General features: G+C 58.9%; 1 protein-coding gene across 4 annotated transcripts; it reads left to right on the forward strand.

The window, feature by feature from the left end:
• Positions 1–293: 293 nt before the first annotated feature.
• MROH7 (maestro heat like repeat family member 7) lies at positions 294–19382 on the forward strand. 4 transcript variants are annotated; one of them, XM_029083018.2, is made up of 23 exons: positions 294–384; positions 1375–1584; positions 2148–2635; positions 3237–3317; positions 4584–4663; positions 5296–5425; positions 6398–6493; positions 6707–6811; positions 7037–7172; positions 8414–8526; positions 9151–9345; positions 11502–11656; positions 12334–12472; positions 12636–12826; positions 12904–13041; positions 13916–14030; positions 14267–14407; positions 14498–14677; positions 15774–15929; positions 17036–17158; positions 17574–17676; positions 18566–18628; positions 18968–19382. In XM_029083018.2, exons 2-23 carry the CDS (start codon positions 1413–1415, stop codon positions 19210–19212), a joined length of 3345 nt encoding a protein of 1114 aa, XP_028938851.1. In that variant the 5' UTR covers positions 294–384; positions 1375–1412; the 3' UTR covers positions 19213–19382. The 4 variants fall into 4 exon arrangements, with proteins under 4 accessions (XP_028938851.1, XP_039770636.1, XP_039770637.1 ...); XM_039914702.1 differs by having other exon boundaries at positions 12708–12826; XM_039914703.1 differs by having other exon boundaries at positions 2148–2227.
• The last annotated feature ends 377 nt before the right edge of the window (positions 19383–19759 follow it).

Genomic DNA, 19759 nt, shown 5'->3' on the forward strand with positions numbered 1-19759 from the left:
AAAACCGTGAGCCTCACGTGGGACAACCTGATCACCCTGTATCTACCCCAGCACTTAGAACAGTGCTTTGTACACAGTAAGCACTTAACAAATACCAACATTATTATTATTATTATTACATTGAACCCATCAGGGTGCAGTTGTAAGGTTTCCCCTGTTGAACAGTGAGAATGGCCAGGTGCCCTCGCCCTCTCCCCACCCCCTCACCCCAACCCGGGGGTGGGGCGTGGGCTCCATGAGCTCACAGAGACAATGGAACGGTGTTGCCCAGGGTGGAAGGGTGGGGCGGGTGGTCCTGTGGAGGGGGCTGTGGCAGGGTCGAGGGGGCCAGCTCCCCTATCCAAGGAGGCTAAGACCCCGTGCGGCATCTGGGGGGACCTGCAGGTTTGGGAGGGGGTTGGGGGTGGGGAGGGGAGTTCTGCTGCTTCCTTGGCAATCACTCTGCCTCAACAACGGGGGTGAGGAGCGAGGCCCTGGGTTCGAATGTCGGCTCCTCTACTTGTCTGCTTTGTGACCTTGGGCAAGCCACTTAACTCCTCTAAGCCTCAGTTACCTCATCTGTAAAATGGGGGTTAAGACTGGGAGACCCATGTGGGATTACCTTGGATCTACCCCAATGCTTAGAACAGTGCTCGGCACATATTAAGCACTTAACAAATGTGATAATTATTATTATTATTAAGAGCACGGACTTGGGAGTCAGAGGATGTGGGTACTAATCCCGGCTCTGCCACTTGTCTGCTGTGTGACCTTAGTCAAGCCACTTAACTGCTCTGGGCCTCAGTGACCTCATCTGTATAATGGGGATTAAGACTGTGAGCCCCACGTAGAACAGCCATATTACTTTGTGTCTATCCCAGTGCTTAGAACAGGTCTTGGCACATAGTAAGCATTTAACAGGTACCATTACTATTATTATTAGTGCAGTGATGAGAAGGAATCAGCCAATTAATAGTATTTGTTGGGTGCCTACAGGGTGCAGACCACTCTCTTGGGCATTGGCTGGTTGCAGGGTGCTCACCCCTGGGGAGAAGCAGCATGGTGTAGTGGATAGAGCCTGGGCCTAGATGTCAGAAGGTCATGGGTTCTAATCCCAGCTCTGCCACTTGTCTGCTGTGTGACCTTGGGCAAGTCACTTAACTTCTCTGTGCCTCAGTTCCCTCATCTGCAGAATGGGGATCAAGACTGAGAGCCCCAGGTGGGACAAGGACTATGTCCAACCTGATTAGCTTGCATCCACCTCAACATTTAGTACAGTGCCTGGCACGCATTTTAGCAAATGCCATAATTATCTCTCGCCGGATAGAAGTCAGAGAGCTGGGCAGGGCCCCGGTGAGACGAGCGGGGTCGGACGGGTCCTCTCTGTCCTCTCAGGACGACGGCCAGACACCGCCCCGGCAACGGGCCTGGCCATGGACCCCCGGCAGCCGCAGCTCCCCAGGCCCACGGCCCCCTACACTCCCGAGGCCGCCCAGTCGGAGGAGGAGGGGGCGGTGGGCAAGGGCGAAGCTAACGGCGCAACCCACAGAGCCACGGAGACTCTCCTGCAGGAGCCCCACCATCAGCTCTGGACGATCACTGAGGGTGAGGCCTGGGACCGGACCAGTTCGTATGGGTAGGGGGATCGGGCTGGGACGTGACCGGACCGGGGCAGGACCAGACCGGGGCAGGACCGGACCGGGGCAGGACCGGGCTGGGCCAGGACCAGCCGGCTGCTGGACAAGGGGTTGGGCACCCTGGCAGCTGGGGCCACTCCTTTGGGTTCCCCCGAGAACCCTGGGGTCCCACCAGTCCTTGGAAGCCCACCACCCCCGTCCTCCCATAACAGCGGCATATTTTCTCTGGAATTCGAGGTGCAAAACCGGTCCTCCCCCCACCCCCTCCTGACCTCCCTCCACCTTGCGGACCCAAATGGAAACCCCCTCCAGTCCAGAGACTTTCCCCTCTCGGGCAGGACCTGTGGGGGTCGGAGGGTCTGGGGTCACTTTTCTTGCTGTGAGAGGCCGAGGCTCATTGACTCAACCTTCCTGTTCTCTGGGGGTACCAGCCAACCGGGCCCCGGGAAAGACTGGCAGTCTGGATCTGATCTCGGGGTCCCCCGCCCTGCACCCCACCCCCTCCCTCTTTCCCCTCCTCCAAACACGCAGAAACAGAGGCCCTTAGCGTGGCCCGGGAGGCCCCCTTCAAGACCCCGGAGAAGGAGGCAGATGGTGGCAAGGAAACCCCCGTAAGGACGACCCCCTCTCCAAGCTGCGAGGCCTGCAAGGTGGGCTGGGAGACGCCCTTCAAGAGCCTGGAGAAGAAGGCAGACGGTGGCAAGGAAACGCCTTTAAGGACCACCCCCTCTCCAAGCTGCGAGGCCTGTAGCGTGACCTGGGAGACGCCCTTCAAGACCCCGGAGAAGAAGGCAGACGGTGGCAAGGAAACCCCTGTAAGGGCGACCCCCTCTCCAAGCTGCGAGGCCTGTAGCGTGACCTGGGAGACGCCCTTCAAGACCCCGGAGAAGAAGGCAGACGGTGGCAAGGAAACCCCTGTAAGGGCGACCCCCTCTCCAAGCTGCGAGGCCTGTAGCGTGACCTGGGAGACGCCCTTCAAGATCCCGGAGGAGAAGGCAGACGGTGGCAAGGAAACCCCCGTAAGGGCAACCCCCTCTCCCCCCCCGCCCCCAAAGCTGCGAGGGTCTTTCTCCCCAACCCAGTTGAGCACCGACCCATGGGGCCCAAGGATTTCATCCTTGATCCCATGCAGGGTCAATGGGAGAAAGTCCAAGATGGAGAAGAAAGGGTCAGGGGAGTGAAATGGTCCCTGCTGGGTCAATTGGGGAGAGTCAGGGATGGAGCGGGGAGGGTCAGGGGTGTGGGATAGTCCAGGCTGGGTCAACTGGGGAGATTCAGAAGTGTTGACTCAATTTCCTCCTGTTGAGTCAGGGTTGGACAGTGGACAGTCGGGAGATTGGACGGTCTTGAAGAGTCACTGGGGAGATTCAGGGACGCAGAGGGAAGAATCAGGGGAGTGGCATGGTCCATGCTGGGTCACTGGGGAAGATTCAGGGATAGAAAGGGGAGAGTCGGGGGGGTGTCGGATGGTCTGCGCTGGTTCACTTGGGGAGATTCAGGAGTGCTGACTCAGTTTTCCCCTGTTGACTCATCTTCCCATCTCCTTCACGGACTGGTCTCTCCCCTGCCACATTCTCCCCTTCTCCTCCCCCACCATCCTCTGCCTCACCATTGCCCCAGGTCAGTAAGTTCCGCTACCAGGAGACCCTGAAGTCCCCAGACCCGGAAGAGGAGAAGCAACTAATCGTGCAGAAGATGAAGGTAGGACTAGGGCCGGCGGAGAGGAAAAGTCTGTTATTCTGGTGAGGTTTGGTGGGAGGGGGCCCAGGGAAGATGGTAGAGCTCTACAGGGCAGTTATAATGAGGGAAGACCACCCTCCCGCCCCCGACCTTGCAGGCATCCGATACCAATGACAACAGTGGTATTAAGCCATTAACAATGCCATTAACAAATAATAATGGTATTTGTTAAGCGCTTACCATGTGGCAGGCACCGTACTAAGTGCCAGGGTGGATATAAGCAGATCTGGTTGGACACAGTCCCAGTCCCACGAGGGGCTCCCAGTTTCAATCCCCATTTTACAGATGAGGTAACTGAGGCACAGAGAAGTGAAGTGAGTTGCCAAAGGCCACACAGCAGACAAGTGGCAGAGCAGGGATTAGAACCCAAGACCTAATTCTCAGCTCCGTGCTCTATCATTCATTCATTCTTTCAATCATATTAGAGAAGCAGCGTGGCTCAAGGGAAAGAGCACGGGCTTGGGAGTCAGAGGTCGGGGTTCTAATCCCGACTCTGCCACTTGTCAGCTGTGTGACTTTGGGCGAGTCACTTAACTTCTCTGTGCCTCAGTTACCTCATCTGGAAAATGGGGATTAAAACTGTGAGCCCCACGTGGGATATTGTGTTTACCTTGTATCTACCCAGCGCTTAGAGCAGTGCTTGGCACATAATGAGGGCTTAACAATACCAAATTATTATTTATTGACTGCTTCCTGGGCGCAGAGAACTGTGCTAACCCCTGGGAGATTACAATAAAACAATATAACAGACATATTCCCTGCCTGCAATGAGTTTGCAGTCTGGTGGGGGGCGGGGGGGAACAGACATCAATAGAAATAAATAAAATAAGAGATATGGACATAAGGGCTGTGGGGCTGAGAGAGGGGAAGAGCAAAGGGAGCAAGTCAGGGTGATGGAGAAGAGGGGGAGATGAGGAAAAGTGGGGCTTAGTCTGGGAAGGCCTCTTGGAACATTATGCCATGCTGCTTCTCTCTTATTTATATTAACACCTGTTTCCCCCACTAGACTGTAAGCACACTGTGGCTAGGGGAACGTGTCTACCAACTCTGTTATATCATATTCTCCCAAGCGCTTAGTACAGTGCCCCGCACCCAGTAAGTGTTCAATAAATGTAATCGATTGACTAATTGAGAGGTGCCCAGTTCAGCATTCTGCACACGACAGGCACCCAATACGACCCGGGTGCGAGGGGATTGAAAACTCTCCTTGTTCTGTCGATGCCCCAGAAGCTGATCGAGGCTGAGGTACAGAATTCCGTCCTGAGTCCTGTGTTCCAGGAGTCCATGCAGATCCTCACCAGCCTGAGGTGCCGCACGCAGAGTCTCTCCTTCCCGCCCTGCTCCCCGCGCCTGGCCCACCACCCCGGCCTGGGCCCCCGACCCCTCCCCAGCCCGGCCCCCCCAGCTCTGCCCCAGGCCCCCGGCCCCGCCCCGCTCCCTCTGGTCCGCCCCAGTCCGAGTAGCGTGGCTTAGTGGATAGAGCATAGGCCTGGGACTCAGAAGGACCTGGGTTCTAATCCTCACTCTGCCACTTGTCTGCTGCGTGACCTCGGGTAGGCCTCGTTGATCTCATCTGTAAAATGGGGACTAAGGTTGTGAACCCCACATGGGACAGGGACTGTAACCAACCTGATTATCTTGCATCCGCCCCAGCATTATGTACAGTGCTTTGTATTTATTTGTTAAGTAAGCACTTAACAAATACCACAAAGACTATTATTATTATTATTATTATCATTCCCCAATCCCAGCCCCAGCCCCATCTCCCCACCCGATCACTTCCACTTGGTCTGCGAATTCCCAAAGGGACCCTCCATCCCTATTCCGATCTCGTCTTCTGCGTCCCTCCGCCCCCAGTGCTGGCGGGGGGCGGGGGCCGGGTATCAGGGGTCCCCAGGTGGGCGAGGGTGACCTTTCTCCCCGCCATCTCTCGCCGCAGCCAGACCAAGCCAGCGCTGAACTCCTGGGAGAAGCGCGAGCTGGTGGGAGTCTGTGTCAAGGGGGTCTTCTCCTGGAGCGAAGGGCCCAGCTGGCCGGGCCTGGACCTGCCCAACTCCTGGGACGTCCAGGTCGGCTTTCCTGCCTCCGGGACCACTCCGGCTGCCCACACCCCCCAACGCTTCCGGAGCCTCCCACACCCCGGCGCTTATTCTGACCCCCAGCGTCCCCCACCCCATCTCCCTCCTCTTCCCCAGCACTCTTCCCTCCTCCTCCTCCCCAGCGCTCCCTTCTCTTCTTCGGGGCTCCTCCCTCCTCCCCTCTAGCACTCCTCCCTCCTCCCTTGCATTTCCTCCTCTTCTCCAATGCTCCTCTAATCTCCTCTCCAACACTCCTCCATCCTCCTCCCCAACGCTCCCTTCTCCTCCAGCGCTCCTCCATCCTCCTCAGCACTCCCTCCTCCTCTTCCCCAGCACTCCTCCCTCCTCCCCAGCACTCCCTCCTCCTCTCCAGTGCTCCTCTAATCTCCTCTCCAACACTCCTCCATCCTCCTCCCCAGCACTCCCTCCTCCTCTCTGGTGCTCCTCCATCCTCCTCTCTAGTACTCCTCAGTCCTCTGCAGCACACCCTCCTCTTCCCCAGCACTCCTCCCTCCTCCTCCCTAGCGCTTCCTCCTCTTCAGTGCTCCTCCCTCCCCCTCCCTAGCACTCCCTCCTCCCCAGGACTCCTCCCTCCTCCCCAGCACTCCCTCCTCCTCTCCAGTGCTCCTCCCTCCTCCCCAGCGCTCCCTCCTCTTCCCCAGCACTCCTCCATCCTCCTCCCTAGCGCTTCCTCCTCCTCCCCAGCGTTCTTCCCTCCTCTTCTCCAGGGCTCCTCCATCCTCCTCCCCAGCACTCCCTCTTCCTCCTCCCCAGCGCCCCTTCCTCCATCCTCCTCCTCCTCCTCCATTCTCCGCAGAGAGGGAGCGGGGGCGAGGACGGAGGTGGAGGGTCCGGGTGGACGGGGGAGCAGGGACGGCCCCGCCGGGCCCCTGTCTAGGTGTCCGGGCGGGCGCCATGTCTCGTTCCCCGGCCGATGGCCAATGGTCGATGTGACCCCCACAGACGCTGCCCAGCCAGACGTTGGGCACCTTGGCCGCGATGCTGGAAGCGTTTTTCCTGGAGGAGCCCAGCCCAGCCGAGCTCCAGAACATCCTGGAGGTGCGGAGACCCAAGGGTCCTTGGGTATTTGTCTGGGTGTCTTCAAATATGAAGGGCCAGAGCCATCTTGGAGTCCAGGTCGAGGGGATTGGTCTCCCACCCTGGGTCCAGCGGCCTCCCTCCTCCCTGCAGCTGGTGCCCCCAGCCGGGATCCTTTGCCCCAAATCCTCTAGCCTTTGCCCGCTGAACGCACTTTCTGCCTGCCGCCCTCAGGTGCTGGGTCCATGGTTAACCGCCAGCCGCCTCTGTGCCCGGGCCCAGGCCGTGGCCTGCAGCGTCTTTCTGCTCTACAAGGCTCTGCGACACCCACTCTTCCTCGTGAGTGATCCCGGGGTCCAACCAGTTCGGTACCCCGAAGTGATGCCTGCACTCCCAGCCTAATGTATAAAAGAATGCCTCATTTCTCTGAGGTCTCATTTTGGGGCTGAAATAGGTGGTAGGGGCCCAGAAGAGTAGACGGTGTTGGGGCCCCCATTCATCCCCTTCTCTCTGGCCTCCTGGTCCCCTCGCCTTGACTCTCCCCCTCACTTCCCTTCCGGCCAGACCCACTCAGAGTTCCCGGGGATCGGGCTCCTGCTCGGACGACTCCTTTCCCGCGTCAGTGATCCCGACAGAGAGATTGGCAGCAAGGCCCTGGATGGCATCTGTGTCCTCTACACCATCTTGGAACTCCAGAAGAGTAAGTGCTGAGTCCCTGGCCGCCACCCCGGCCACTCCGGTTTGACCCGGTCCTCCCCAGTGACCCGGTCCATCCCAGACTATCCCGGTTCATCCAAGTCCAACCTGGGTCACCCCAGTCCAACCCGGCCCATTCCGGTCCAACCCGATCCACCCCCAGGGGATTGAGGGGATGGTGGCGATGGGGTTGGTGATGAAGGGGATGAAGATGAGGGTGCTGGGGGTGGCAGTGGTAATGATGGCGGTGATGGGGATGGCGGTGATGGAGGTGTTGATGATGATGATGGTGATAGTGATAATAATAATGATGGTATTTGTTAAGCGCTTACTATGTGCCAAGCACTATTCTAAATACTGGTAGATATAGGGTAATCAGGTTGTCCACATGGGGCTCACACTTTTAATCCCCATTTTACAGATTAGGTAATAATAATAATGTTGGTATTTGTTAAGGGCTTACTATGTGCTGAGCACAGTTCTAAGAACTGGGGGGAGATATGGGGTGATCAGGTTGTCCCATGTGAGGCTCACAGTCTTAATCTCCATTTTACAGATGAGGTAACTGAGGCACTGAGAAGCTAAGTGACTTGCCCAAAGTCACACAGCTGACAGCTGGCGGAGCCAGGATTAGAACCCACCACCTCTGACTCCTAAGCCCGGGGTCTTGCCACTGAGCCACGTTGCAACCGAGGCACAGAGAAGTTAAGTGACTTGCCTAAGGTCACACAGCAGACAAGTGGTGGAGCCGGGATTAGAACCCAGGACCTTCTGACTCCCAGCCCGGGCTCTTTCCACTAAGCCACGCGGCAATGCTGATTGTGGTGATGGTGATGATGCAGCGTGGCTTAGTGGAAAAAGCCCGGGCTTGGGAGTCAGAGGGGGTGGGTTCTAATCCCGGCTCTGCCACTTAACAGCTGTGTGACTTCGGGCAAGTCACTTAACTTCTCTGTGCCTCAGTTACCTCGACTGTAAAATGAGGGTAAAGACTGTGAGTCCCATATGGGAAAACCTGATGACTTTGTATCTACCCCACCGCTTAGAACAGTGCTTGGCATATAGTAAGCACTCAACAAATACCATTACTATTATCATTATTATTATTATTATGCCGACGATGGTGGTGATGGTGACAGTAATAATGATAGCAGTGATGTTGATTTTAATGATGGCAGTGATGGTAATTTCGATGGCGACTGTGATGATGTTGGGGATGGTATGGCGGTGTTGGTGGTGTTTCTCCAGAGCCCAGACTAGCTATCGACTGTAGCAGAACAGAGCTGTGCGAGAGCAACAGAATGGTCCTAGGGCCCTACAACCCCACCAGCCCATGCCAGAACATCTTGAAAGTGGTTGCGGTAAGGGTACTCGGGGTAGGATGAAGCTGGGCTCTTCAGCAGTGGCAAAACCAGTTCCCCCAACTCCCATGTTCTTGGTCCCTGGTGCCCTGGGCTCCCCCCACCCCATCTCTGGGCTTTGAGATCCCTCTGCTACCTCTATCCCATCCCACCATCCCCTAGTCCCTCCCACACCCCAGCCCATGGGGATGCTCCCGCTCCACTTTCTCCGGTGGACCAGGTGACCGCACGAAGAGGGGAATGGTGCTGACCAGTCCTGACCTGGGCCTCCCAAACCATGTGCCCAGCCGGATGTTGGTGGGGGACTGAACAGTGGGCGAGCCCCCTCTGGGCAGGTTCGGGACCCCCAGAACGGTCGGCCCAGAGTGGGAGTTGCCCAGGACGGGGAAGGTTTGGGGCGGGGGGCAGAAATCCCATCTCCTGCTATCACCAGCCCAGCCTCTATTTGCCACTCCGGGGATCTCCCGGGACTCTGCTGGCTCTGAGGCATATCTGTACTATCATATGTGTGGAGATGAGTGTGTGCGGATATGTTGTATGCATATGTATGCGTGAGCATGTGTGATTGGGAGAGGGCGTGATTGGGCATGCTGTGATTCTCTGTGGTGTGGCCATGTGTTCCAGGAGTTTGGGGACTTCCTGGGTCCACAGCAGGTGAAAGACCTGCTCCTGGCCAGCCTGGAAGGCCTGCAGGACAGGGATGAGGATGGCAGGGAGGATGGTGACCAAAGGTCCGAGCTGCTGGAGGCCATGCACTTGGCCACGGAGGTCACACTGAGCTCGATGCTGGAGTGGTACCTGCACAGGGTGGAGGAGGTGGTAAGCAGTGGGCGAGGGGGTTTTGGTGCCCAGCTGCCTCTCTGTGCATGATCCATCCTTCCTTCCATCCATCCATCCATCCTTCCTTCTTTCCTTCCTTCCTCCTTCCCCCCTTAACCCTCCCTCCCTTCCTTCTTTTCATTCTTCATTCCTTCCTTCCTCTAACATCCATTCTTCCTTCCATCCATCCATCCATCAATCAATCAATTGTATTTACTGAGTGCTTACTATGTGCCGAGCACTGTACTAAGCAATTAGAAGACTACAGTATAACAGAGTTGGTAGACAGAGTTGGTTCCCTGGCCACAAGGAGCTTACATTCTAGTGGGGGAGACAGATGTTACTATAAATAAATAAATTAAATTACAGAAATGTACATATGTAGTATGGAGCTGAGGGAGAGGTGAATCGAGAGTGCAAATCCTAGTGCAAAGGTGAACAGAAGGGAGTGGGAAAGGAGGAAATGAGGAATTAGTCGGGGAAGTCTTCTTGGAGGAGATGCGCTTTTAATAAGGCTTTGATGGTGGGGAGAGCAGTTGTCTGTGGGATATGAAAAGGGAGGAAGTTCCAGGACAGAGGCAGGATTTGGCTGAGGAGTCGGCAGCAAGGTAGTTGAAATCAAGGTTCAGAGAGTTAGTTGGCAATAGAGGAGTGGAGTGTGCAGGCTGGGTGGTAATAGGAAACCAGGGAGGTAAGGAAGGGGGGAGGAAGGTGACATTGCTTTAAAGCCGATGGTAAGGAATTTCTGTATGGGAAACTCCATCCATCCATCCATCCTTCCATCCATGACCGATGATATGTACTGAATGCCTGCTGTCTGCACAGCCCCGTACTGACACGTAGGAGAATTCAACAGAAACATCCCCTGCCCTCATGGAGCTGAGAGTTTAATGAGGGAGACACTGAATCTACCCCAGCGCTTAGTACAGAGCCTAGAACGTAGTAAGTGCTTAACGAGTACCATTAAAAAAAAATGGTGGGAGCAGGAGGAAGTTCAAGGAAACAACTGAGAACAGAATAAATGGGAAAGTTATGAAGGATTGATGAAGGTAAATCATTTCATTAATTGTGATTAATGTGTGCATTGTAAATCGATGAAAATCTGCATTCTAATATGCTGGCTTCCTGGAGAACATTTGATGGTGCAGGACTTTGAAGGGAGGGACAGCTGGGGTCTGGTGGCTTTGCGAGGGAGGAGGGGAAGCTCCAGGCAGGAGGAAGGGCGTGAACCGTGAGTCGAAGGCGGGATAGCAGAGAGCTGGGAACAGTGAGGAGATGAGAGTGGGAGGCGCCGACAGTGTGAGCTGAAAACGGCGGGCAAATTGCATCTCTGCTCAGTGCAGAGCCGGATGGGTAGCCACTGGAGGGTTTGGAGGGGTGGAGAGGAGCGTGCGGAGTGACGTGCAGGAAGATGATCTCGGAAGCAGTGCAGAGTGTGGGTTGGAAAGAGAAGAGGCTGGAGGCAGGGAGACCAGTCAGGAGGCCGATTCAGTTTCTAAACCCAGTCTGACCAATGCTCAGAGCAGGGTGGGGGGCGTTGGCGGCAGGAGGAGGAGAAGGGCCGGGACCAAGAGATGCCATGCAGGAAGAACCGACAAGATTTACCGGTAGATGGATCGGGCAAATCGGCAGACTGTGGGGAGGGGAGGAGGAAAACGATTTTCTGGGACAGTGAGGAGACGGGAGAGTTCCTTTGGAGGAAGGGTGGGTTTGGGCAATGGCCTGGGGCGGACGGAGCTGTGGGACTGTATCAAAGGAGGGGGCGAGCGAGGTCATCTGAGACCTTGCCCGCCCAGAGGTGAAAGTCGAAGCCGAGGGAACCGGTGAGCTCCCCGAGAGTGGGTGTAGAGCAAGGAGAGTGGAGGACCCAAACAGAGCTTCAGGGGATCCCGCTGTTGGGGTGGGATTTGGAGGGGAAGAGGCAGGAGACGAATGAGTGAAAGAGTCTGAGAAGGAGCCGCCAGAGAGGAGTCTGGGAGGGAGAAAGGCCTACATGACTTCAGGTCAGGGAGTGGCAGAGGCCAAGGGGCTGACCGTCCGGGGTCGGGGGCTTGGCGGTGGGGCGTGGGGAGGGAATGGCACCGTACACGGCCCAAGGAGCAACGGTGAGGAGTGCGTCCTGTGCCCGGGCCATGCCCGGCCCCATCTGCCCCCAGATCCCAGACATGATCCAGGGAATTCACCTGAGACTGAGCACCGTTCACGAGCCGCGGGCCCGGGAGGTGGTCCTGCTCCCCATCTCCCTGCTGGCCGGCTCCTTCCTGACCGAAGTGGTCATCGCCCTGCTGATGTGCCCGCTGCCCCTGGACAGGTGCCTGGCTCGGGCGGCCCCCACGGCCCGGGGCTGGGGGTGGTCCTGGGTCCCCGAGCCCCTGGCCGAAAGAATGAGATGAGATGGAACCAGCCCAGGACAGACTGAGGCCGGGGGGGTGGGAAGGTGGGGGGCGACCAGAGGAATGAGGATTTAGGTTCTGGGGATTCAGGTCTGGGTCCTCCCACCCTCCCCATCCCCCCACCTTCCTCTTCCTCTCCCCCATCCCTTCTCCTCCCTCTCTCCCTCCTTCCCCCGTCTCCATCTCTCGTCTTCTCCACTGCCCCTTCTCCTCCCTGTCTCTTCCCCACCCTCCCCTTCCCCCCTCGACCTTTCCACCGCCAGTTCTTTCCATCTCTCCCATCTTCACCCTGCCTGTCCCACCTTGTCTTCTCCACCGCTCCTTCTCCTCCCTGTCTCCTCCCTCCTCTCTGTCTCCCTTCTCCCCACTCTCCACATCCCCCTTTCCTTTTCCTCATTGTCCCATCTCCCCTTCTCTCCCCATCATTTCTCCCCCTATGCCTCCCTCCCCGGCCTCCACCACCCCATCCCCTCCCCAGGTGCCCCCTTGCCCGGGGCACCCAGAGGAGCCAGCCTCAGGACAGACCATGGACACCCTGGGGGTGGGGATGGGGGAGCAGAGATGCCAGCATCCCCATGACCCCCACACCCGACAGCCACGGGGCGGAGATGTGGAGGCAGCTGGTGGCCCACAAGCCGAGCTGTGACATCCGGGAACTGCTGGAGCTGCTGTTGACCAGCCTCAAGGAAAAGCCAGTCACTGGGCCCGGACAAGAGTCCATCGTGCCCCTGGCGGTAACTGCTGGCTAACTTCCAACCCCCTCGTGCTCCAACCCCGCCACCCCCCAACCCCTGGCGCCTCAAAGCGCCCCCCCTACTCCCCACAGACTCCCAGTCCCCATCCCGGCCCCCCACCCCTCAGTGGGCCCCAATCCCACCGCCGTCCTGCCGTCCCCAGGCGGCCAGTGGGCTGTGTGAGGTCCTGGGCGTGCACAGCTGCTTGGGCCACGTGCGGCGGCTGTACCCCCAGCTCCTGCTGGCCCTGCTGATCCAAGTCCACTACCACATCGACCTCAGCCTGCCCGGATGGGTCGTCTCCCAGCACCAGGGCCAGCTGCAGAGCCTCCAGGCCCTCTTCACGCCAGTCTGGTAGGTGTCCCGGGCTGGGGCCGGGGTTGGGGGCCACTGGCCGGGGGCCGGAGGCTGGCTGAGTACCGCACCTGCAGCTGGGTGGTGAAGGTGGTGAAGTCTCTGCTGCTGCGGATGGGCTGTCGCTATGAGGCCACGCTGCTGGAGAAGCAAGGAGGCTGGGACCACCTGACCCTGTCCACCGACCATCACCGCGGCGTCGGCCTGCTGGCCAGGTGAGGGCCGCCAAGGGCAAGGGCACCGGGGGTGAGGTGGGTGCTGGGCTCACAGCTGGTTTCCTGGTCTGGCGTGCCCAAGGTGGGAGGATAACGGAGAGGTGCGGATCCCCCCCCAGAGAAAGGCAGATCTGGCCCCTGGCCCCTGCCACATGGCTGCGAATGAGATGACGGTAAAATCCTCAGGGGGCTCCGAGCCCCTTGCCTGACCAGTGCCCCAGGGGGTCTCGCTTCCTTGATGTCAGCCACCCCCTGGGTGGGGCTCTCAGGCCTTCAAGGTGGTGGGGGGCGAGGGGGAGCTTGATGTCCCCATTCTACGGAAGCACAGACCGAGGTAGGTGACCCAGCAAAAGATCCGGCTCGGCGGGTCCCGAGAAACAATCTAGGACACAATTCCCTGGCCCCACACAGGGCTGGCTGGGCTGGCACAGCGGTGCCCCTGCCCAGAGCCGGCTAGAGGACTCCCCCACCCCAGCTGATGCCCAGGACTCCAGTGCACCCTCCCCAACCTGGGCCCCCTCCTCCTCCATGCTCCCCACTAATGCTGGGCTCCCTGCTGTGCCTCCCATCTCCCTCCACTGCCGGGCTCCAGTGCCCACTGCCACACCTTTCTTTCCACTGATGCTGGGCTCTACTGCCCCCGACCGAACCTCCTTCTCCTGTCGATTTCCGGGCTCTGGTGCCCTCCGTTGCGCTCTCCTCTCCTGCTGATGCCAGGCCCCGGTGCCCCCTGCCGGGCCCCGCTCTCCTGCCAACGCCAGGCTCCGGTGTCTCTCGCCATACCTCTCCCCCCGCCCATTGATCCTCGGGTTCTGGTGCCCACCTCTCTCTCACTGGTGCCAACGCTGGGCTCCGGTTCTCCCCTGCCCTCCAGGGCCATGGTGCAGTATTCCTGCCAGGAGCTCCTGCGCTTCCTCTACCTGCTGGTGCCACTGCTGGAACGGGGCGACCACAGGCACAAGGTCACCGCCATGGCCTTCTTCGTCGAGGTAACCGTGGGAGCACCCCCCCGCCCCCCTTCCAGGGCCCCCGAAGTTGGGTCTGAGCCAGGGGCAAGACGGGGGTGAGGCCAGGCTTGGCTCCGGAGGCGTTCAGTGCTCACTGCCCAGCGCCCCTCACCCTGGCCTGGGGGGGTCAGAGGTTAGCGGGCAATGCTCTGGGCCTTGGCCGGCAGGGGCAGGTGACCTCCCTCAGGTCCCTCCATCCCTCGCTCTTCCCCGCCCAGCTCCTGCGGCTGCAACAGGCACGACGGATCCCGGATGTGTATGCCCTGCACCGCCTGCAGCGGGCCCTGGAACACGCTGATCCGGTCATGCACGTGCTCTCCGTGCGAGGCTTTGCCCTGCTGATCCATCGGCCCCGGGAGGTGAGGGGTCCGGCGGGAATGGCGGCCGGGGAGGACGATGGGGTCCGGTGGGCCGGGGTGGGATGGAGGACACGTCACTGTTGCCCGCAGAGAGCCAAGGTCCAGGAGCTCCTGCCCGCCATGGTCAAGGGGTTAGCACACATGGACGGGTCGCTGGTGGTGGAGGCCGTCGCCAACCTCCATATCATCCTCAAGACTCTGGGCTGGCAAGGGGCGAGCGGGCCAGTTTACCTGGACACCGTCCTGATCCTGAAGCCCCTCTTCAGAGATGTGAGGCCATGCTGGGCCCCGGGACGGCCCCAATCCACGCTCCCCTCACCCCCACTCTTCTCTCGTCTAGCCCTGCCGGAGGCTGGGGTACTCAGTCAGTCAGTCAGTCGTATTTATTGAGCGCCTACTGTGTACAGAGCAATGTACTAAGCGCTTGGGCAAGTACAATGTAACACTAAACAGACATATTCCCTGCCCACCACAAGCATACAATCTAGAGGGAGAGGCAGACATTGATATAATTAAATGACAGATATGGACATAAACGGTGTGGGGCTGGGAGGGGGAATGAATAAAGGGAGCGAGTCAAGGTGATGCAGAAGGGAGTGGGAGAAGAGGAAAGGAGGGCTTAGTCAGGGAGGGCCTCTTGGAGGAGATGTGCCCTTAATAAGACTTTGAAGAGGGGTAGAGTAATTGTCTGTCAGATATAAGGAGGGCAGGGGTTCCAAGCCAGAGGCAGGAGGTGGGTGAGCTATCAATGTCGAGATAGACAAAAGTGAGATACAGTGAGGTTAGCATTAGAGAAGCGAGGTGTGTGGGCTGGGTGCTCAGGCTGGGCTGTGCCCACCTTGGCGGACCCCAGGAGAGGAGGGTTCATGCCTTCCAGGGACAGGGTGGGGCTACCAGGCAGAATCTTCCTGAGCTGCTGGGAGGTCACACAGTCCAGCCCTCTGCCTTCAGCCAGGCTAGTCACCAAGATCAGTGAGAGAGGAGGCTGGGGGAATGGATGGGACAAGCCTGGAGTCGCCCTCTCCTTCTCTCCCCTCCCCTTCCCCGTCCCTCTCCTCCCCTCCCCAGATCTCCCATCCCAGGACCTTATCTCAGACAGTCAGGAATTCTTCCTCGTGCCTCACTCAGGTCCCTCCTGCTGTAATTCAAGCTCACATGCCCTTGTTCGGGCCTCAGTGGGTCTCAAAGAATAGCCGGGGGGCATCTCCCCGCTCCAGCCACCCAAAGGTGCTCCCACCAGCCTTCTCTTCCACAGGCTGGACCCTCCAACCCTCCCCCCGCCCCGGCCAACTCCCTCCCTCCCTCTGGGCACTCTGGGGGGACAGGGGGGGTGCTGCCACTGAGGGCAGGGTGGGGGTCCCCACAGGTGAGGGAGAACGTGCGCTCGGATGCCATCGAGCTGCTTGGAAAAGTGGCCAAGCTTCCGGGAAAGTTGTCCAAGACTGTCTTGGAGGAGCAGCTGCGGGGCTGCCTCGTGCCCTTGCTCTTGCACCTGCAGGAGGGGAGCCCGGCCCTGGTCAAGGTCAGCCCACCCCCATCCATCTCCTACCCTGCCCCCACCTGCTCCTCTTTTCCAGGTCCCTGCCCCGCACCCCCTTGCTCCCTTCTGCAAGTCCCAGCCCTCCTCCTAAACCATTCCCCCACCCTTCCTCCTTCCTCCCCATCCCTCTCACCCATACCCCTTTCCCCAATCCCCTTTCCCAGCCCTGCCCCCCTCCTCCCTCTCCTCACCCCTTCTCCCCGGCCCCCTCTCCCCACCCCCAGCTCCACCTCCTCACCCGCTCATTCTGCCCTGCTTTGTGCCCCTGGGTCCCCTGGGCCCAGAGGGGCCGGCGGGAGGGGGTGGGGGTCTTGGGGAGCCAAACCAGTTTTGACCCGGGACTGGCGAGAGCTGTAGCAATGCCCAGCCCCCTCCATTGGCTGTCGCACTCTCTCTCCCGCACTAACCAACTATCCGGAACGTATTCATGTGCTTGCTTATTTGCCCAAGTTTGTTTGTATCTTTTTTATCGGAGTTCTCGCTCAGTTACCCAGTTTACAGTTGGCATTTAAGACTATCAGCTTCTCGAGAGCTTGGATTATTCATTCATTCGTTCATTCAATCATATTTATTGAGACCTTACTGTGTGCAAAGCACTGTACTAAGCGCTTGGGAGAGTACAATATAATAACAAACAGACATTCCTGCCCACGACAAGCTTTTGCTTCTATTGTATGTTCTCCAGCACCTAGTACAGTGCTGTGCACATAGCAGACACCCAGTACAGTGCCCTGTCCCCAGTAGAGTGGTCTGCACACAGAAGGTGCTCAGTAGAGCACTCTACGTAGAGTGGGCACCCAGCCCTCTGTACACAGTAGGCACCCAGCTCACCACTCTGTACGTTGTAGGTGCCCAGAACAGCTCTCTGCCCAGATTAGGTGCCTAATACAGCTCTCTATACATGGTGGGAGCTCAAGAAACGTGGGTGCAGGGGCTAGCGGCAGGCAGAGCCAGGCCCGCTACAAAACCAGACCCGAGCTGGGGCCGGGGAGGCGGCTGAACTAGGGTGGCAAAGCGGACCGGTGAGCGGGTGGTCCTCAGACCTGACCGGCACCCGGGGACCTCTCCGGCCTGTCCCCGTCTCCCAGAGGTGCAAGCAGACCATGAGCCAGTGCTCCCGGCTCATGGGCTGGGAGCTGCCCCGGAAGGTGAACAGCACCAAACCATGGCACGACCACCAGCAGATTGTGGCCGACATCTGCCAGTTCCTGGTGAGGCATCGGAGAGATGAGGAGGGGTGGCGGGGGGTGGGGGGCTCTTGGGGTGAGGACCTATCTGACTCTTCTGTCTGCCTGTGTTTCTGGGGGTCTGTTTGTCTGAGTCTGTCCGCGTGGGCCTGGGGAGAGGAGGAGGTGTTTGTTCTCCGTGTGGCTGAGGTGGGAGTCCCAGCTCTGGCATCCTAGGGACCACTGCGTGTGCTCAGGGGGCTGGGGGAGCAGCAGGGGAGCTGGGGGAGCTGAGAGCCAGGATCAGGACCGAGACACCGGGACCTCTCAAAATTTCTGGCCCATTCCCCGCTCTGAGGACCCCCTGAACTGTGAGGGGTGCTCAGGGGAAAGGGTGAGGAGGGATCCCCGGGCAGGGGCTCAGGCAGACCGCCCCCCCAGCTCGGCATCCCTCGGCCAGGTGAGGACGTTTCCCGGCAGCACCCTGGACTTCCTGTCACAGAGCCAGGAGTACACCAGGAGTCCCCTGCATTGCCTCCGCAGGGCCGCCGTCATCTTCATCGGTATTCCCCCGACTCCCAAATGTGGGACCCCGAACCCTACAACTGGTGACCTCTCTGACCCCAGTAGCTTCGAAGGGTCACTCTGGATGGCAAGGAGTGAACTCATGCCTGGGAACAGACCCTCTCCCCCTCACCCTCCACTTCTCAATCGTCACTGCTGCACAGGCCTAGTGGCCAGGGTAGGGAGCAGAAGACACCTGTGTTCCTTGGGAGGGAGAAGCAGGGAGAAGCCCTCCCCCAGGCCAGGGCAACTGGTGGGTAGCAGGATAGGTGTGTGTGTCTCATACATGTATACATATGGCTATGTGCCTAGGTGTGTGGGCCATCATCAATAGGTATTTAATGTGGGCCTACTCTGTGCGAAGCACTGTACTAAGCACGTGGGAGAATACAACACAGCGTGGCTCAGTGGAAAGAGCATGGGCTTTGGAGTCAGCGGTCATGGGTTCGAATTGAGGCTCTGCCACTTGTCAGCTGTGTGACTGTGGGCAAGTCACTTCACTTCTCTGTGCCTCAGTTACCTCATCTGTAAAATGGGGAGTGAGCCCCACGTGGGGCAACCTGATTCCCTTGTGTCTACCCCAGCGCTTAGAACAGTGCTCTGCACATAGTAAGCGCTTAACAAATACCAACGTTATTATTATTATTATTACAACACGGTGAGCTGCCCTGCCCAGAGTGAGCTTACAGTCTACAGGGGGAGACTTGCGGCACGTGTGTGCGCCTAAAAGTTGCAGCTCTCACCACTCGCTGCTGCCAGGCTGGAGGCTGGGGCCCAACTCTGCCTCCCCTCAAAGGGGCGGTTGGGGCCGCCCTCCCTCCGGGCGGAGGGGAAGGGTCCAGCCGAGGGACAGTCTACCCTGGCCTGCCACTCTCTCTCTCCGTCCAGGCTTCCTGGTGCCATGTATGGACACCCTGATCCCTAACAAGGTCCTGGCAGAGGTCAAGGAAGGTGCGGACCCCCGGCCGGGCCCCCTCCCCTTCCCCCGCTGCCTCCCGCAGCCGCAGAGCCAGGGGATAGCAGGGTGCACTCATCCCTACTCCGAGACGACCCTCGTGACACCCAAGGGCTGGGGCTGGGCCCCAAGAGACGCACAGTCCTGGGCCGGAGCGGGGGCGGAGAAGCCGGGGAGAAGAGGCTGTGGCGGGGTCAGGGCGGGGTCCGGGGGCACCTGGGCAGCTCCCGATCCCACTGGCACGGGCAGGGCGGGGGCATGCAGGGAAAGCTTCGCAGTGGTGGCTGCTGCCAGTGGGGATCTGGGATCCCAGGTCCATCTCTCGGCCGTCGCAGAGCTCGAGGCCCTGCGCCGTGACCCGGAGGCGTCCGTGTGCATCTTCGCCGCCCAGGCCCAGGAGCGCATCGTGTCCAGCAGCTGGCGGGCCTCCTGGCCCCACCCGCACGGGGACACGCGACCCTCGGAGCCGGCCGTGTCCCACCGCTGGAACCCCAGCTACGAGAGCCTGCCCGTGTCCCATCGGTCCCACACCTACCACTTCAGCGCCCTGAAGACCTGGAGGCAGAGCTTCACGCTGTGACGCCCCCGTCCGCTCCGGCCCGCTCCCTCCGGGCCTGCAGTCCGGGCTCCGGTTCCGGCTCCGTCCAGCTCGTTCCAGCCTGCGGCCCGGGCTTCGCCCGGCCCTCTCTGAGCCCTGCGGTCCCGCACATAAATGCACACAGTTGGCAGCAGCCCAGCTCTGGCTCTCAATCGATTGTACTTTTTGAGTGCTTCCTATGCAAAGAGCACTATACTACTAATAATAATGATTATTATGGTATTTGTTAAGCACTTACTATATGCCAGGCACTGTGCTGAGCGCTGGGGTGGATACCAGCAAGTCGGTTGGACGCAATCCCTTTAAGACATGGGGCTCACGGTCTCAATCCACATTTTACAAAAGAGATAACTGAGGCCCAGAGAAATAAAATAAAAAATGGTGGCATTCGTTAAGCGCTTACTATGTGCCAAGCACTGTTCTAAGCACTAGTATAGATACAAGGTAATCAGGTTGTCCCAGGTGGGCCTCACAGTCTTAATCCTCATTTTCCAGATGAGGTCACTGAGGCCCAGAGAAGTGAAGTGAC

Source organism: Ornithorhynchus anatinus, chromosome 18 (genome assembly GCF_004115215.2).
Source record: "Ornithorhynchus anatinus isolate Pmale09 chromosome 18, mOrnAna1.pri.v4, whole genome shotgun sequence".
NCBI lineage: Eukaryota > Metazoa > Chordata > Mammalia > Monotremata > Ornithorhynchidae > Ornithorhynchus > Ornithorhynchus anatinus.

Coding starts and splice junctions, on each gene's coding strand:
- MROH7 (XM_029083018.2), top strand. CDS start 1,413: ATGGACCCCCGGCAGCCGCAGCTCCCCAGGCCCACGGCCCCCTACACT. Junction 7,173..8,413: donor CATCTTGGAACTCCAGAAGA/GTAAGTGCTGAG, acceptor GTGTTTCTCCAG/AGCCCAGACTAGCTATCGAC. Junction 17,159..17,573: donor CCGACATCTGCCAGTTCCTG/GTGAGGCATCGG, acceptor TCCCTCGGCCAG/GTGAGGACGTTTCCCGGCAG.